Below are 16537 nucleotides of genomic sequence, written 5' to 3' on the forward strand. Positions count from 1 at the left end.
AAACCAAACTTAAAAATCCAAAACCGCATTATTTTGACATTACTTATGATGATATTACCTTTGTTTTTAACCGTTCTGTAGGAAAACACAAGAGCCACACTGTGTGGCCTGAAGTTTATGCATCCAGTTTCTGCACTGGTATATAGCTTCCTGTTAAAAATGCCATTTACAGGCCAATCATTGAAGAACAAAATGTGAGTTTGGTTTAACATTTAAAGTTAGGTACCTGAGTGGCTAAAGAAAGGAAAAAAGTGAGCATTACTTGTTTTCCAGCCATACATGGAGGGCAAATAATATAAGGGCAATTTTTCATTACCCACTGGTATGTCATGGTGACTCAGTCAGTGGGCTGAAATCTGTCTCATGACCTCCATTATCACATTTGACCATGTGTGTTTCATACCCAGGCATGTTAGTTCCGCAGTACGGGTGAGTATGAATTCGGTATCAGTCAGCATCTCTGCCGAATCACAAACTTCAGTTTTTTGACAACAAGTTGTTCAAAAATATTTTACGTCAGGGCTTTCTCCATGCACCCTGAGTTGGACCTGCAAGACAGTGAAACCACTGCTGAATCATGTCCAAACAAGCTGCAGATTCATTTTTTATATAAGAAGCATGATGACTCTTTTTGAGACCCTTTGTGATAGTAGCTAATACCAAAGGAAAGCCCCTAACATCATAATGAGGACAACAACAACATATGAGGAAACACTAACGGCGCAACTGACACACATATTCACCATTCAGCCCGTACAGACATGCATATGTGTTGTGTGCCATCTTCGAAACTAGAGTCAAGGGGGACTTTTTTTTTTTAGTCATGACTTATCAGATACTGAAGAGATCTGATCAGATACAGAGAGAGGACTAAGAAGAGATGCAGAGGGGTTTGACACTGCACTTGCGCAACTTTTGTATACCGAGACACACAAAACAACACACACGAGAGTGGGAAAGCCATGTAAATGTCAACTTTGTTGGTTAGAGATTTATGCAAACTCTCTCGGTTTCACCCTCCTCCTCCCCCAGAGACAAAGACACAGGGATCGAAAGAGCTTAATTCTATGTGGCTACAACCAACACCCGGTGTTGGAGAGTTTGCAGCTTCCCTCAAATTGTCTCTATTTGTAGTCACCTTTATCCCTACTGGGACAAGACAAACCAGTTTCAATTCCTTTCTTTCTCTCTCTCTCTCTCTCTCTCTCTCTTGCTCTCGCTCTCCCCATCTCACACCCACACCTCTTGAATCATTCATTAACACCAGTGAGCCCCCACCCCCATCCCAACCCATCCTAGCCCCGAACATATCACCTGTACGCCCAACCCTGCTCTGCTCGTCCCCCCCTTCTCCTCGCAGAAATTACACAAACACTAAGCCAGACCCCTCCCTGTGTGTCATTTTCCACACACTCCTAATCCCCTCCCCTATGATCAATACTGTCCAGGAGGAGTCATGTGAGAGACGATTATCCACCTGTTGCTCACAAAGCCAACAAGCCCCTATCGACTTTTCAGAGCCTCAATATGTAGGGATTAAACACGTCCTAGCCTGTTTGGAGCCCCCCCCCCCCCCAAAAAAAATACGTCATGGCTATCAAAGTACTGGCTGAGTGTGAGGAATCCATGGAATTCATTTTTACTCCGGTTAGACTATTTTTGAGAGATGACCTCCCAAATGACGTCTAACATGCAAGAAAGTTGTAAAGTTCTAACCACAGCCGTGCCTGGATGCCAGGGTTTTTACAACGTCACCTCTTTAGCCTGAGGTAAAACTCTCCAGGTGGGAGAGTGTTTTTAGTTTTTAAAAATGGACTTTCCTCAAAAAATATGTATGTATGTGAAAAAAAATAAAAGTATGCTAATTCTGTTTAAATATTCGCGTCAGTTTCTAACACTTAAGACACACACCTGGACTAGCCTCCACCGAAGCAACCGGATTTTTTGCCACTCTGCCTTGAGGTCAGTAATGTCAGCCTAGCTGGCTGACTATGCGGCCAGGTACCCCAGACTCTACCTGTGCCTCGTCGTCGGCGCCGCTGTCTCTTGCCAGCTCCCCGATGTAGTACTGCTCCATCCACCGCCGGGCGTTGTCGGAGTGCCGGTGCGGGGGTCCCTCCATCTCCCCGCTAACATCCTTCCCCGACCGGCGCAGTATCAGCGCCTCCCCTCCCGGGTGCATCCGCAAGAAGGCGGTCACGTCGTAGACCCTGGTCCCCAGCAGAACCCAGCAGGACTCTTTGGTGCAGTGGCAGGCCACCTCCCTCTCCGAGAAGAACCGGGGGGACGTGGACGGAGACATCCTGACAGTGGAGTTTCAAAGTGTCCACCTGAACCCCCCCAAAAAAACAAACAAACAAACAAAAAAAAAAACCTGAAAACAAAGAACGAGAGAGATACCTCCTCTGAGGACCTGTCGACCTGTCCTACTGAATTAAACTTCGCTGTTGACGCCCAGAGGCTCAAAAACTCTTAAGTATCCACAAGAGCACAGCGACGAGAGGCGGGGTCTGTGAGAAGTTCAAACGCTCATAAAGGATCGTAGATACGACTTATTGACGGTCACAGCAGCCCGCTGGCGTTATAAGACTTGAAACCACAAACAATGTTCTCCCCTGGATGGCTGTCCTTGTTTTATAAACAAGAAGCTTTGGTCTTTGCAATGACTATTATTCACCTCAAAACCAGGAAAATGCTACTTTTACACAAGTCTTAATAGGTACGTGATTTCAACTTGCGCCTTAAATGCAGCACCCCATCCAGATGCACCTGTTGCAGTGAAGAAAGCGCACATTGAAGATTAAGTCCGCTTAGTCCGTCCTGTAGAGCAAATGGATGATTAGTGAATTGTCTGGTTACATTCATGTGACCATCTCTAAAAGTGTAGGCTATCACTAAGGTTTACTATGGGCGTCAGGTAGTAAGTGACATTGCGTAATGAACTGTCATCACTTCCTGATCGATAGGTTAAGATCAGAGCCTACTGGCTACTGTGAAGCTTTTATGTCCAGCATGTAAATCTAGTACATCGAACTCATTTTATTCATGGTAAACCTGACGTCTGGAAACACTAATAATAAATCTTTGTGCGCTACTCACTTCGATCACTTTCTTAAACGCCGAGTTTATGAAACATCTCCCGAGCTGAAATGTTCGTGCAAAGACAGATGTAAATGGTAAAGGATAGCGCGGGACTTAAAGCAGAGGGCGTGCATGTGTTTACTTTCAGCTTTATCTCTAACAAACAGATGAGCTGCTGCCTTCGCGTCGTGTCGGAAATACTCACTCACGGATGAAAGTGAAGCACAGAAACCGCCCCATATATATATATATATATATATATATATATATATATATATATATATATATATATATATATATATATATATATATATATATATATATATATATATATATACGTTGAAGTGCGTAACGAAGGACATTTAGGACTGCACTGAACAGAAGTGGGAAGTCGCACATGGCTCTGAAGGCCACCCAGGAGTTGTCCACGAGCGCCGTCCAGCGTGTTTTGGTAAAATATGTGACGTGTTGCTAAAGATGGACAAGGTGGTATGATTATTAGGTATAGTACGGCACGATCAAATTCAAGCATTCACAACAAGTCATAATGTAACGAGAGAAGGCTATTAGAGATTAAGTGGGAGGCTTGCAAAATAGAATTTCTTTGCTCTACAGAAACAAACAAACAAAAGAAAATCCTGTGACTTCATGACAAGGAGTACGAAGGTGTGACTCTAGACATGTTCCATACAGCTTAAACACTGAAACAACTGTTATATTCAGTGAAGACATCCTGGTCTGAAAATGAGGCCTAATTGTCCTGAACACTGGTCCTCTCTAAAATACATTATTATCAGCATAGCTTGCTCTGTCACAATCCCACAGGGTCCTTTAAGATACCAGTATGACGAGTCACCACAGTGTCTGCAGTTATCAAACCCTTCGACCTTTAATGCCTTGCTCAAGAAGGGCATCTCAGCAGGGAAGAGGACAGGGTGGTGGCTACCATTGAGGCCACTGAGGTGTGTGTGTGTGTGTGAACATTATAACACACTATATATCTATATCTATATCTATATCTATATCTAGATAGATAGATAGATGGATGGTCAGCAAATCTGCTGTTGACTAGAAATAAAATGCTTTATAAATGACCTCTTAGCAATTGTTTATTGTACAGTTGGAATTGATCATATTGTTCATAAAAAAAAATAAATACTGTGTTGGATGAGTTGCAACTGATGTTTTTAACCTTTTCAATTACTTAATACGTGTTTTAGGAACATGTTATTATTTTTTAACAGTACAATTATTGAACCATAAATGTACTATTTATTAGTGATGGTTATTATAAAGTGTTAGCCATGTGAAAACAAAACTTCATTACTTTACAAGTGAATACACCATGTTGCATGGATTCTTAATCCACATGGAGGCAGAGTTTTGTAGAAAACAGCAGGGGGCAGAGAAGGACCGTGGTGTACATCGCTTCAGTAAATGGGTGATGTGAGTGACAGCAGTAGAGAGATGTAGAGGGAGTTGGTGAAACAGTAGGTGAGACCAAATGACGTTTTTATGTGTCTTTTTTTTGCAAATGATTGATTATATGAGTGATTATATGAGCCGATTCTAAAGGTAAAACATTCACACACACCCATCATTTAGTATTGTGAGTTTAGAGACCCGTGGGTCATAAAGTTTCACAGTTCCCTTTGTTGATGATGAATAAATTATGCATCAATCTGAACAACAACAGTGCACGCCAAACTGATGGTACCCTCAAACAGACATGAACACTGTAACACACAATCTATATTTTAAACAGTAGAGAGAGTTATGCCTGGTCCCTGCAGGAGAAGCACCGCCGGAGCAAATGTGGTCAATGCTGGCTCTGTAACCCTTGGGTGCATCAGTGAGCCAGCATGAACAATAGCAGGACCCTGTCACAGAAACACATGCAGGGAATGCAGCTTCTGTTATCTCTATAACATCAAACATTAAGACAATTCCCTTTTTCTTGTCACATCCTTCTTTTAATCTCAGTCTATAATATAAAATACTCAAACCACCTTAACCATCATAGCTATAGAATTAAATGTAGAGGTGAGAAAAGACTCTGCTTTCTGAGAGTGAGCTCTCCAGTCTACCGATGTAGATGATGACGTGACTACTGGGTCCTAGATATCTGCTGTTTTAGGCAAAGTAAGGAGCATTAAGCACACAGTGTTGCATCACATCTATTATATGTAAGCCTACAACACTAAACCCTGAATACTATTTTTGTGGTTGCCTTACAGAATTACTGTCAATTCCCAATTCCTACTAACTGATGATGAATTGAGATAGTGTCCAATTACACTTCTCAGTACCCAATTCAAATTATTCTACTTCCTTGTGTAGGCCAGAGAGACTTTTAGTCAGTTAGTCAGACTTTTAGTCAGTTGAACTTATGTTTACAGGCAGGCATACTATTCACACAGATGCAGAAACAATGGTGTTTCTTATAATAAATGAATAATGAATAAATAGTACTTGGGTTTGATTTGAGCTTTACCATCAAATAAATTCCTCTGGAAATGAACTTGTATAAACTGAACAGAAGTCATTAAACTCACACATCTCAGAGCTTTGTTTAGAGGAGTGGCTCACAATATAGGTTGCAATATGAGGGTGATTTAAGAGAACAGATATAAAACATACATTCTGATACCCGGATTCTTTATTCAATTTATATTTTTTAAGTAAAAATAAGGTATATTATGTAACTTACCTTAAACTAACAGCTTCAAATCATTGTGATGGTACAGTGTCTTATAATAGGCTGAATGGGGTCGCTGTCACTTGTCTCTGCACTATGTAAGTGAGACGGTAGGATCACAGCGTTACATACATGTTTACTGATACAGGTTTTCACTGTTTGAGTGAGTGAGTTTTTTGTCACAGAAATGGAAGTTGTATTTACAACAGTGGTGTTGCACTCAGAAACTGTGGGGGGCGCCAAATCACAGGGCAAAATGCCAAATTTTCCACGTAATGTTGCTTTAATTAAGTGTGTACACTTATTGACCCTTCGGAAGCCAGTTAAGCCCACAAGATAACAAAATTGCAAACTGTGGGCACAGAGGACTCTGCTGTGAGATGTCATGTCCTAACGGTCTTGTCTTATTTGGAAAACAATCTTGCAAAGACAGAAAATCACTTTTTGAACCCAGAAGTGATGAGAGCTCATCTCCTTGTTTGGGTAGTAATCTGTAATCTGTAAGGCTACCTTTCGTTCACAAGTCAAAATGTTAGGCCACCACTGATGTTTTCCCCGTACCTATTACCAAATTATACAGATCATTTTGGAAAACAATTCATTTACAAAAAAATCCCAAATTTGAGATGTCCTGTGCATCAGTTTATACGTGCTTCCATATCATTTAGAATCTATGGTAACTTTGAGTTGTTAAACAAGTAGCGCGTGCTTCACTCGTGTTGAGTCACAAAGTTTGACTGATGGTTTGCACAGTCCAGTGTGTTGACGGTAAAGCCCTTATCCTGTTTCATTTCCTTAGAAACCACAAAACACATCAGAGTGAGGGTGTCTCACACCTATCGTCTCTTCCCATCAGTGATGTGTAATATTGGACTGATTGACGATATTTAACGCGCCAGTGCATCCCATTGTTGAGGCACGTCACCTTACACTCTGTGACGCCCGCTTCCCTACTCACCCTAACTGTCTCTTATGGCCGCCTGTTTTCTCCTGTCTTCACCCCTTTTGCCATGTCCTCTTCTTTCTCGTCCTCCCTCTCTCCCTCCTGTCAGTTACACCTCCCCTCATTTTTTCCCCAATCCCAGAATTACAGCTGCTTCTAAATATACTCCGCGCAACAAGAGTCCTCAATAATAGACTGCGTGCCAGTGTATGTGTAACATGAGGCTACAGGCGTGTGTGTGTGTCTGTGTGTGTCTGTGAAGTCAAGAGTGACTTCACCGTGGTGATGTCACAAGTAGGTGGGGTTGTTTTGTCCCTTCTGAAGGGTGATTGGCCCATCGTCCAGCCTGGTCATGAAGGCATGTATAAGAAGGCAATGAGTCCCATTCTGATTATTTCTTCACCACAGAGCATTAACAATTCTCCATGGCGACTGTCGTTCCTGTAAGTATCTTTGTGGTGTGTGTGCGTGTGTGCGTGTGTGTGTGTTTATGCGTACGTATGTCTTAATCTTGCACTTCAGGATTATGCATTCATAATACCACACTGTGTCTGCACTGTAAAAGTAGAGTTAAGTGTTGTGATTAAGTGTTATGTCATTTGTGCAGTGTGATGCACTATTTTGGTTCAAAGTGACAGTTTATGTAATAAGACAGCAGAGCAGTTAAGAGAAAAACCCAGTGGAAGTGACCTACCATGCTGAAAAAGGAACATTCCGTATTTTTGTCAAACCTGGATGAGATAGGTTCACATTCATTTGCTCAGAACCGAAAAACATTTCTTCATATTTTCGGAATCAGTTTAAAAAACTAATTTGTCGAATGCACCAGGGAGCCCCCCAAGAGACATCCTGAGAATGTGCGTGTTTTTTTACAGTTTTTAAATATTTTAAATATTTATTTTTTTTTTTTATCAAAGCTCTAATTTCTTTGTACACAACAATTTAAGGATACTGTAACAGGTCAGCTATTGTGTGCAAGTGTGTGTGTGTGAATGGGAAGACAACTTTCGGGAGGCAAATCTACATGATCAAGTGTCAGGCCTGGAAATGTATCTGCTCAGCTGAATTGTGTGTGTGTGTGTCTTGGGTTTCTGATGGAGAGGGTGATTAAGTCTGCGAGAGGAAGACAGCGGCTCCTCGTAGGCTAATTAAAATGTTGCGATCTGGGTGTGTGCAAGTGTATGTATGTGTGAATGACAGGGACACGCTGCTGAGACTGCAGCAGCTCATGTGGCCTCATTCAGTTGCGCTGCATGCATTACAGTATCTATTATGATCCACTAGATTAAAGTGTTGGGAGGCCAATAATAGCAACTCGTGTTTAAATAATTATCAGTGTTTCCCATGATGCATCAGTGATCAAACTGTGTCTTACCCAACTAGAGCCTTACTGAGACAGGTACATCACAGAGCTGCACATTGTGTAATGTACTGTGTGTTTATTTAGGCAGTAACACACACATTCAGCAGTGTGTTACTCCACATTTCAGTGCACCATTGCACACTGTAGTTATACTGTACAAGGAAGGATCGAGTGTACAAACTTTGCATGGTGGATTATATATTCCAAATAACCCTCTTATTTGCCTTTGTAAGTTAACCCTTGTTGAATCAAAAAGTAATATGTTTTTTCATTTTTTGCTTTTACTCGTAGACATTTGAAAAATAATGTCATGATCTTTTGTATAAAAATGATTCTGGAAACACTATAAAATCCCTTTATTCTAAGAAAAACAGAGAGGTAAAAAAAAAAAAAAACCCAATATTTTCAACTGAATAAGAGATAATGTTATAAATACATTCAATCAGATTTGAGCTCCAGTGGTATTTTCTGACTAATGGGTTTATATTTGGATACAATCTTAAGTTTATTTAATATTGATGTTAATCAAATTCAAGTGAAAGTAAATTTGATTTTTACAAAATAAGGCAGATCTAAAAAAGCAGAATGTACCCTTTGGTTCATAACGTCCAATGGGGTGGACAGATGTCCTGTCACAGAAAATATCCAAGTTATGTAATTAAAATCTGGCTCAAAGCATTTCTAACAGCTTATTTAGTTGCAAAGTACATATATGTTTTACCAGTTTGGGAATAAGAGGATTTAACAGTTACATCAGATGTACTTGATGTATTTCCTCTTCTCGCTGCCATTCTGAATTTACGAAGCCAAATAAAAAAAAGTAACTAAGAGAGCAAAAAAAGAAAAAAAGGTTTAATTTAAAATTATTAAACAGAATTGTGGACAGAGCTTTGTGGCTGCCTGACATGGTTGAAATAAAATACATGTCATCAGGTCGATATCCCAAATAACATGAAGTATGTATTTTGAGGGAAAAGATATTCAAGGGTTGTCTTCTATAATGACACCAAATCATGAAGACAATCAAGTTAATGAAGTTCATTATCTATATGACATACAAGTGAATGCATTTGGGCTATTGTAGAGTGATACACAACACATCTGAAAACAAAAACTGTCACACAAAGGCTTTGAGTTTGTACGGCAGACGATTTGGACCACACTGAAAAATACTTAGTGTCATATCGAGTCTTGATTTTGAAGTTAGAATCTTAAGAGTTCAGAGATAAAGGTCAATAGAAAAGTGAAGAAAAAAGAACTCAAATCTCTGTTTATTCACTAATTGTGTCATTGCAAATATTGAGATTAATTTTGCATTGCCATATTTTTGTTTTGTGAAATGGAATTCACCCTATTTATGTATGTGGGTGTGCATGCATATATAACATGTATATATAGATAAATATACTATATATTCGTGTATAGTATCTATACATCTAATCTTTGTAACAGATCACAACATATGACAAACTCCTCTCTCCTCTTCCACCTTGACTCCCAGTTTGCGTCCTGCTATGCCACTGCTCAGCCCCTGCAGCTGTTTGGCAGAGAAAACAGAGGGGGCCACTATCTGTCACTCCTCGCATACCGGGGCCCTCGCTGCACCCCGCGGCCCCGCCTGGTGTGCCACGCTCCGAGGATGACCCTGAGACAGATCTGTCGCACGCTGAAGGTGATGAGGCAGGTCAGGCACAGAGAGGCCGCCGCTGCCGCCACTTCTGCCGCCGCCGCCAGGTGAGGAGCCACTCTGCTGCAGTAACCTGGAGCCTGTTGGCAATAAGTGGCGCTGCCATTTGCACTGATACCTTTTCTTTTACATGTTGACATACATATTGACACACAGTGTCAAGTGCCATCACATAGACCATCTGTGTGGACTGCTCTGTGCTGTCTTTTTACCACTGATTCTACGTCCTCTTATGTCTAATAACTGTCGTGCTCCAGTTTTGCCTTTTTATAGAAACTAAACTGAAAGGTTAATTAGCATTAAAATCACATGATTGTGAATCGGATAACAGCGATCCCTTCTTTTCTTCTGTTTGGGAACGGACAACATGTTTAAGCCTCATACAAAATAGATAGAAAGTTGCAAAACCAGTCCAATAGGCACTACTCTGATGGTCAAAAAGTAGAAATTTAGCAGATAAAATATAATTAAGCAACAAAATGCAACTAGTTGACTGTTGAGTCTCAACCCCAGATTGGCAATCAGGACCTGAGTGAGACTCAACAATGAACTCTCTTTCTCCAGGAAGTCACAATTTGTTGAGTGTATTTTACTACTGTGTGGAACATTTGGGAAGCATAATGAAGTCATAACAAACTCCTGATAAACAGTTTGTAGTAACTGTTGTAACTGATCACGCTATTAATGATTTATGAATATTAAGCAATGCTGTATTGATCTGTAATAATAAACCATGATAAACCATTAATAAGAAGAACCAGTTTTGAGTTGCCAGGTTGTAAAAAATAATTATTGGCTGTTTTTGTCTTTTCTGTTTTGGAAAAAAATGCAGTTATGAATGTTTAAATTATAGTTATAAATGCTTACTAAGTAATGAAACAATGAACTTGGGAAACATCCAGCCATTTTTAGGAAGTACGATCAGTCAATAGATTTCTGACAACCTGGCAACCCTGAAGTTATTCTTATTAAGATATAAGTACATAAGTTCAGATACTGGACCTTTAGTGCCACAGAAGCTGCAACCTGGGCTTATAATGTTTATTAATTTATATTTGTGGCTAGGCATGGATAGTTATGTGGACTGTTATTACATTATTGATGCACTTGGGGTGGATTATAACCAGTCTGTTTGGCTGCCCCAGACTGGACTGTGATCAAAGCAGTGGAGGCCACGGGGAGTCTAAAGTTAATAATTAAATCATCTTGTGTCACGACCAGAACAAGCACTCAATCACACTTCCTCCTCTCATTTCTCTGCCTCTGTGTCTGGTTTGCCCCCTCTGCACAGGAAGCAGGGGTCTGCGGCTCTGGCCCCGGCGTCGCCAGGAAACAAGTCAGAGAAGAAATGCATCCCGAGCTGTCTAAGATATAAACGCAGTATAAAACGTGTCGGCTGACCCTGGAGCCCCTGAGGGACCGCAAGCAACCCTTCAAACCCCAGCAGAAACCTGATTCCCACCCAGTAACGACCCTCACAGCGACTGGGAGATGAGTCCTCCAATGGAGAAGTTCATTCAGATTCCAATTGGGACAGCTAGTCCTGTGACTGAGGATGTCTGAGGACAATATTCGCTTTATGTGCGGTCCATCAGAAGAGAACGGAATTATGTTTTTCCTACATACTCTGGGTTTAGAAAGTGGAGCCTCTCTCAGATTTTAACTTTAGTGTAACTTTTCTTGTCGTTCTTTCAACTAAACCTTTTGTTCCCCTTCTGTCTCCAGGACAAACATCACTTTTCCATCTGTAAGAACTGAGGAGTGAAATTCTAACAGGCTGCCTCCTCCCCTTATCTTACACCTAACCACAAGATTTTTTAGTAGTGTTTTTCTTTTTTTTTTTTTTGTAGCTTGTTTGCTTTGTTTTGCATTCAATACATACATTTTGTGTAGTTACTGAAGAAAAATATGTCTAACGCTAAACACTACTGTGCATGTTTTAAAAATATGAAGACCTCTTTAAATATAGACATTGATAACCAGCTTACGTCACATAAAAAAGGTCATGCTCGCTGAAAAAGCTTTATGATATCTGACAGATGTGGTTGCAAATTAACAGTTTCATACGAATGAAATGTCAGCTGGTCCCTCTGTTCTTTGAATGCTGTGCTGTTTTTGTAAAGTTGTCTCTTAAATGTGCAATAAAAGCTTTAAGAAATCAATCATAACAAGCTCAGTTATTCCTATGGGGGATACAGATTCTTAATCACAACAGCAATATTTAACTCAGAGGACACAAGTTTTAGATAATTCACATTTCAGTATCTTTAAATGACACAGCTCAGCCGGTAACAGGCAATAATAAGTCAGGATTCATGTGTTTCGGGCCAAAAGGGAAAGGAATAACTCTAAAACAAGATGGAAAACAGCCCTGATATATTATCATGTAATAATGTCATCACGGCTAATCTTTCCCAACATACACATCCAGCAGACAGGGACCAATAAGCATCCATTTGGAGTTGTATTTCTGGCCACTTGATGAATAAAATTCCACCACTCTTCTTTTAGCTCTGCTCATCAGCTCATGAAAAACATCTAGCATTAGCTACATCTCATGTATATATAGAAATCTCTGCCAGCTAGGTCCTACTTTAGTCTGCTGTTTGGTGCAGGCAGTGCACAGTGAGAGCTGTGAGTGTGAACACGATACGTGGTACTCAGCCTTAAACGTATAATATAGAGGATTTCAGCATTAAAATGTCTAAAATGACAAGACCTTAATGATATTTTGTGGAGTTGTGTCCTTACATTATCCCAAGTGATGATAACAACAAACAGCCGGCTTACTTTCAGCTCACATTAGCTGTAAGCTATCCAGTAACAGCGTACAACCAGAGTGTGTTAGTGTGTGTGTTTGAATTCAGGTCAGTCACTAAACTCAGCACTAACCAGACTTTGATTCTCTCTGTTTTCATTCCTCTCGACTTTCCAGCATCAACATTACAGTAAATTCTAAAACACGCAGGTCACTTCTGCACACCACTGCCAAGAGTCAGGTTGAGAAACAGAAGCAAAGATAAATCCAAATTTCACTCCTAAAATTTGGTGTATGGCTCTGGATCAAAGCTGAGTCTAATTTGACACTGGGTGCTTATTCTTCCAGAAAGTCTGGCTCTGTCAGTGACTCTCTCCTGACCGGTTCATGTTATTAAGCCCAATACTTTGGTTTATGACCAAATACTGTACACGAGCTGATGACAGTCCCATGAGCCTCAGCTGTTCTTTTTGTTGATTGCTTATAAGGAAAATGTTAGCATGATACCTGCTAAACATCAACATGTGCAGTGGCGTGCACAGACTTTTTGAAGGGCAGGGGCACCAAGTTCCACATGTTCTCGAGGGCACTTTAGACATGTTCATATGTTATACACATGGGTTTATCATGTTTTAATGAGCCAAGAGAGCAGTTTAGTGTGTTTTGCCAACCAAGAGGGCACTTTAGCACACATTTTTCAACAACTGGGCCATGGGGGGATCATACTTATCACACCACTGAACACTGTTATAGTTAGAATGTTAGTATAAGCTCTGTTGTGTGATAAGTATGATCTCACCAAGCCATTAGCATTGTGGCAGAAATCTAGCTCTATATAAATCTATCGTTGACGCAGATATGTCCAGATTTAACAGCCTCTTATCTACACCAAAACCTTTTTAGTACTTTTCCATCTTAAAAATGAAATGTCACAAAAGCACCAAAATACAGAGGCCCTAAAAGGCTATGCATTCATACATTTTATTTCGTCCCTTTTCCCGAGATAACGGGAACATTTTCTCGATATCTCGAGATAGCGAAACTTTGTTTTCCCGAGATTACGGGAACATTTTCTCGATATCTCAAGATAGCAAAAATTTGTTTTTGTTCTCAAGATAGCGAAACTTTGTTTTCCCGAGATTACGGGAACATTTTCTCGATGAAATTTACTCATTATGATGGGAAAACGCAAGAAATAAAATGTATGAATGCATGGCCCTTTAGGGTTTCTGTAATTTAGGGCTTCCGTACTAAAATGTTATTTATGGCATACAAAGTTTTATCAAAATTCAATAAATTGCAGATGATACGGCATTTTAGTAAACACTGTCTGAAATACTTAGTTATACACTATATTACCAAAAGTATTCGCTCACCCATTCAAATGATCAGAATCAGGTGTTCTAATCACTTGGCCTGGCCCCAGGTGTATAAATTCAAGCACTCAGGCATGCAGACTGTGAAACAAGACATTTGTGAAAGAATGGGCCGCTCTCAGGAGCTCAGTGAATTCCAGCGTGGAACTGTCATAAGATGCCACTTGTGCAACAAATCCAGTCGTGAAATTTCCTCGCTCCTAAATATTCCACAGTCAACTGTCAGCTCTATTATAACAAAATGGAAGCGTTTGGGAACAACAGCAACTCAGCCACGAAGTGGTAGGCCACGTAAAGTGACGGAGAGGGGTCAGCGGATGCTGAAGCGCATAGTGCAAAGAGGTCGCCGACTTTCTGCACAGTCAATTGCTAGAGAGCTACAAACTTCATGTGACCTTCAGATTAGCCCAAGTACAGTACGCAGAGAGCTTCATGGAATGGGTTTCCATGGCCGAGCAGCTGCAGCCAAGCCACACATCACCAAGTGCAATGCAAGGCGTCGGATGCAATGGTGTAAAGCACGCCGTCACTGGCCTCTAGAGCAGTGGAGACGCGTTCTCTGGAGTGATGAATCACGCTTTTCCATCTGGCAATCTGATGGACGAGTCTGGGTTTGGAGGTTGCCAGGAGAACGGTACATTTCAGATTGCATTGTGCCAACTGTGAAATTTGGTGGAGGAGGAATTATGGTATGGGGTTGTTTTTCAGGAGCTGGGCTTGGCCCCTTAGTTCCAGTGAAAGGAACATTGAATGCTTCAGGATACCAAAACATTTTGGACAATTCCATGCTCCCAACCTTGTGGGAACAGTTTGGAGCGGGCCCCTTCCTCTTCCAACATGACTGTGCACCAGTGCACAAAGCAAGGTCCATAAAGACGTGGATGACAGAGTCTGGTGTGGATGAACTTGACTGGCCTGCACAGAGTCCTGACCTGAACCCGATAGAACACCTTTGGGATGAATTAGAGCGGAGACTGAGAGCCAGGCCTTCTCGACCAACATCAGTGTGTGACCTCACCAATGCGCTTTTGGAAGAATGGTCAAAAATTCCTATAAACACTCTCCTCAACCTTGTGGACAGTCTTCCCAGAAGAGTTGAAGCTGTAATAGCTGCAAAAGGTGGACCGACATCATATTGAATTCTATGAGTTAGGAATGGGATGGCACTTCAGTTCATAGAATGAGTAAAGGCAGGTGAGCGAATACTTTTGGTAATATAGTGTATGTGAGGGAGAATCACATGAAGCAAATGAGAGGTGGTCGGATGGAAAAGTACAAACTGAGAAGAGACACAAGGTCTAGAAGTTACCACTTTGTTTACTGCCCAGAATAATTCATTTGTTGTCTAAATACTGTGGAAACTACAGCTCACCTGCACCCTTGCACATCCGAAAACAGAGAACCGACTGTGTGTGTGTGTGTGTGTGTGTGTGTGTGTGTGTGTGTGTGCGAGTGAGCCAGAGGGAGACCTGACACTGGGGGCCCCTGCGACCGGACAGCAGCCCCCGCTGATCAGACAAGTCTGCTGCTGAATGTTTCATGGCCAAGATGCTAAAACGGTAAGGCAGTGTTCCTGTGCATCAGGGTATACGTTCCTCTATATAGGTGTGTGTGCGTGCATATGGGAGAGTACCTGAACGTGAGCGAGGAGTCAGGTTGTAGAACAGGAAGCCAAAGCTCTGGTTTCTATACAAGAAGGAAGCTGATATGTCAGACTTAAAACACACACACACACACACACACACACACACACACACACAAACAAACACACACTCCACAAGAATAACAAGAGTGACCTGTAAAAGAGAATTATGTGGGCAAACACAGTGTAATTAGTCATAACAGTACACTTCAAAATTATATAAAACTATTATGAATTATAGTGCTACTAAGAATAAATCGGTGTTCTTGGTGTGCTTTCATATTAACACACAGTGTCAGTCTGATGGATGACTGAATTATCAAATGTTTTGATACTAAAATTCAGCACCACTACACGTCACAGTGGCAGGAATCGCTTAAAAAAACTGCATCATCGATTTTTAGATCGCTGCATTTTCCTACTTTGCCACAAGAACTTAAATGCACCACTGAAAACTAATTTTCAAAATGCGACCGCCAAAAACATTTTTGTTTAACCTCAAATCATGAAATAACGAAGAAACATCTGGGGTTACAAAGTTCTCTGAAACAGCTCTGTAGTAAAGTTTATAATAAGCGTAGCTGATATCCATTAAAGGAGCAGTTCAACCAAAAATGAAACTTCAGTCATTATCATTAGGTGTAAGGCTGCATTAACTGATGATTTGGCCACGTGGAGGCAGCGCAAACCACTTATAAACACAATACTGACACAGCGGCACCATTCAAAGTATAAACCAGTGTTGATTCTTTTTAAGCACCCAGCAGATACAGAGCCACATTATCATTTCTTTGAATCACGTTCGTGTCCACCTCATGAATGTATGTCCAATATCTCCTCCAAGTCCTGCGTGAAAAAATGTGTCTCTTTACCTGCTAAACACTCCGCTGTCAGGTGTATTGTGTTTGTGTAATTAAAAAACAGAGAGCGTCATCCATCATTTCAATTGCCTGTGAACGACCTGTCGCAGGTTTTCCACAGCTCAAGCT

The 16537-nt window shown here is 41.0% G+C and overlaps 1 protein-coding gene across 1 annotated transcript in view; it reads right to left on the reverse strand.

Moving 5' to 3' along the window:
• The window catches only part of fa2h (fatty acid 2-hydroxylase), a 29612-nt gene extending 27130 nt beyond the window's left edge, over positions 1 to 2482 (reverse strand). The window contains exon 1 of the mRNA XM_037106627.1: positions 2018 to 2482. Within this exon, the coding sequence (XP_036962522.1) occupies positions 2018 to 2302 (285 nt within the window). The 5' untranslated portion in view covers positions 2303 to 2482. The remainder of the gene's footprint in view (positions 1 to 2017) is intronic.
• Positions 2483 to 16537: the final 14055 nt, after the last annotated feature.

This window comes from Acanthopagrus latus, chromosome 8 (assembly GCF_904848185.1).
Source record: "Acanthopagrus latus isolate v.2019 chromosome 8, fAcaLat1.1, whole genome shotgun sequence".
NCBI lineage: Eukaryota > Metazoa > Chordata > Actinopteri > Spariformes > Sparidae > Acanthopagrus > Acanthopagrus latus.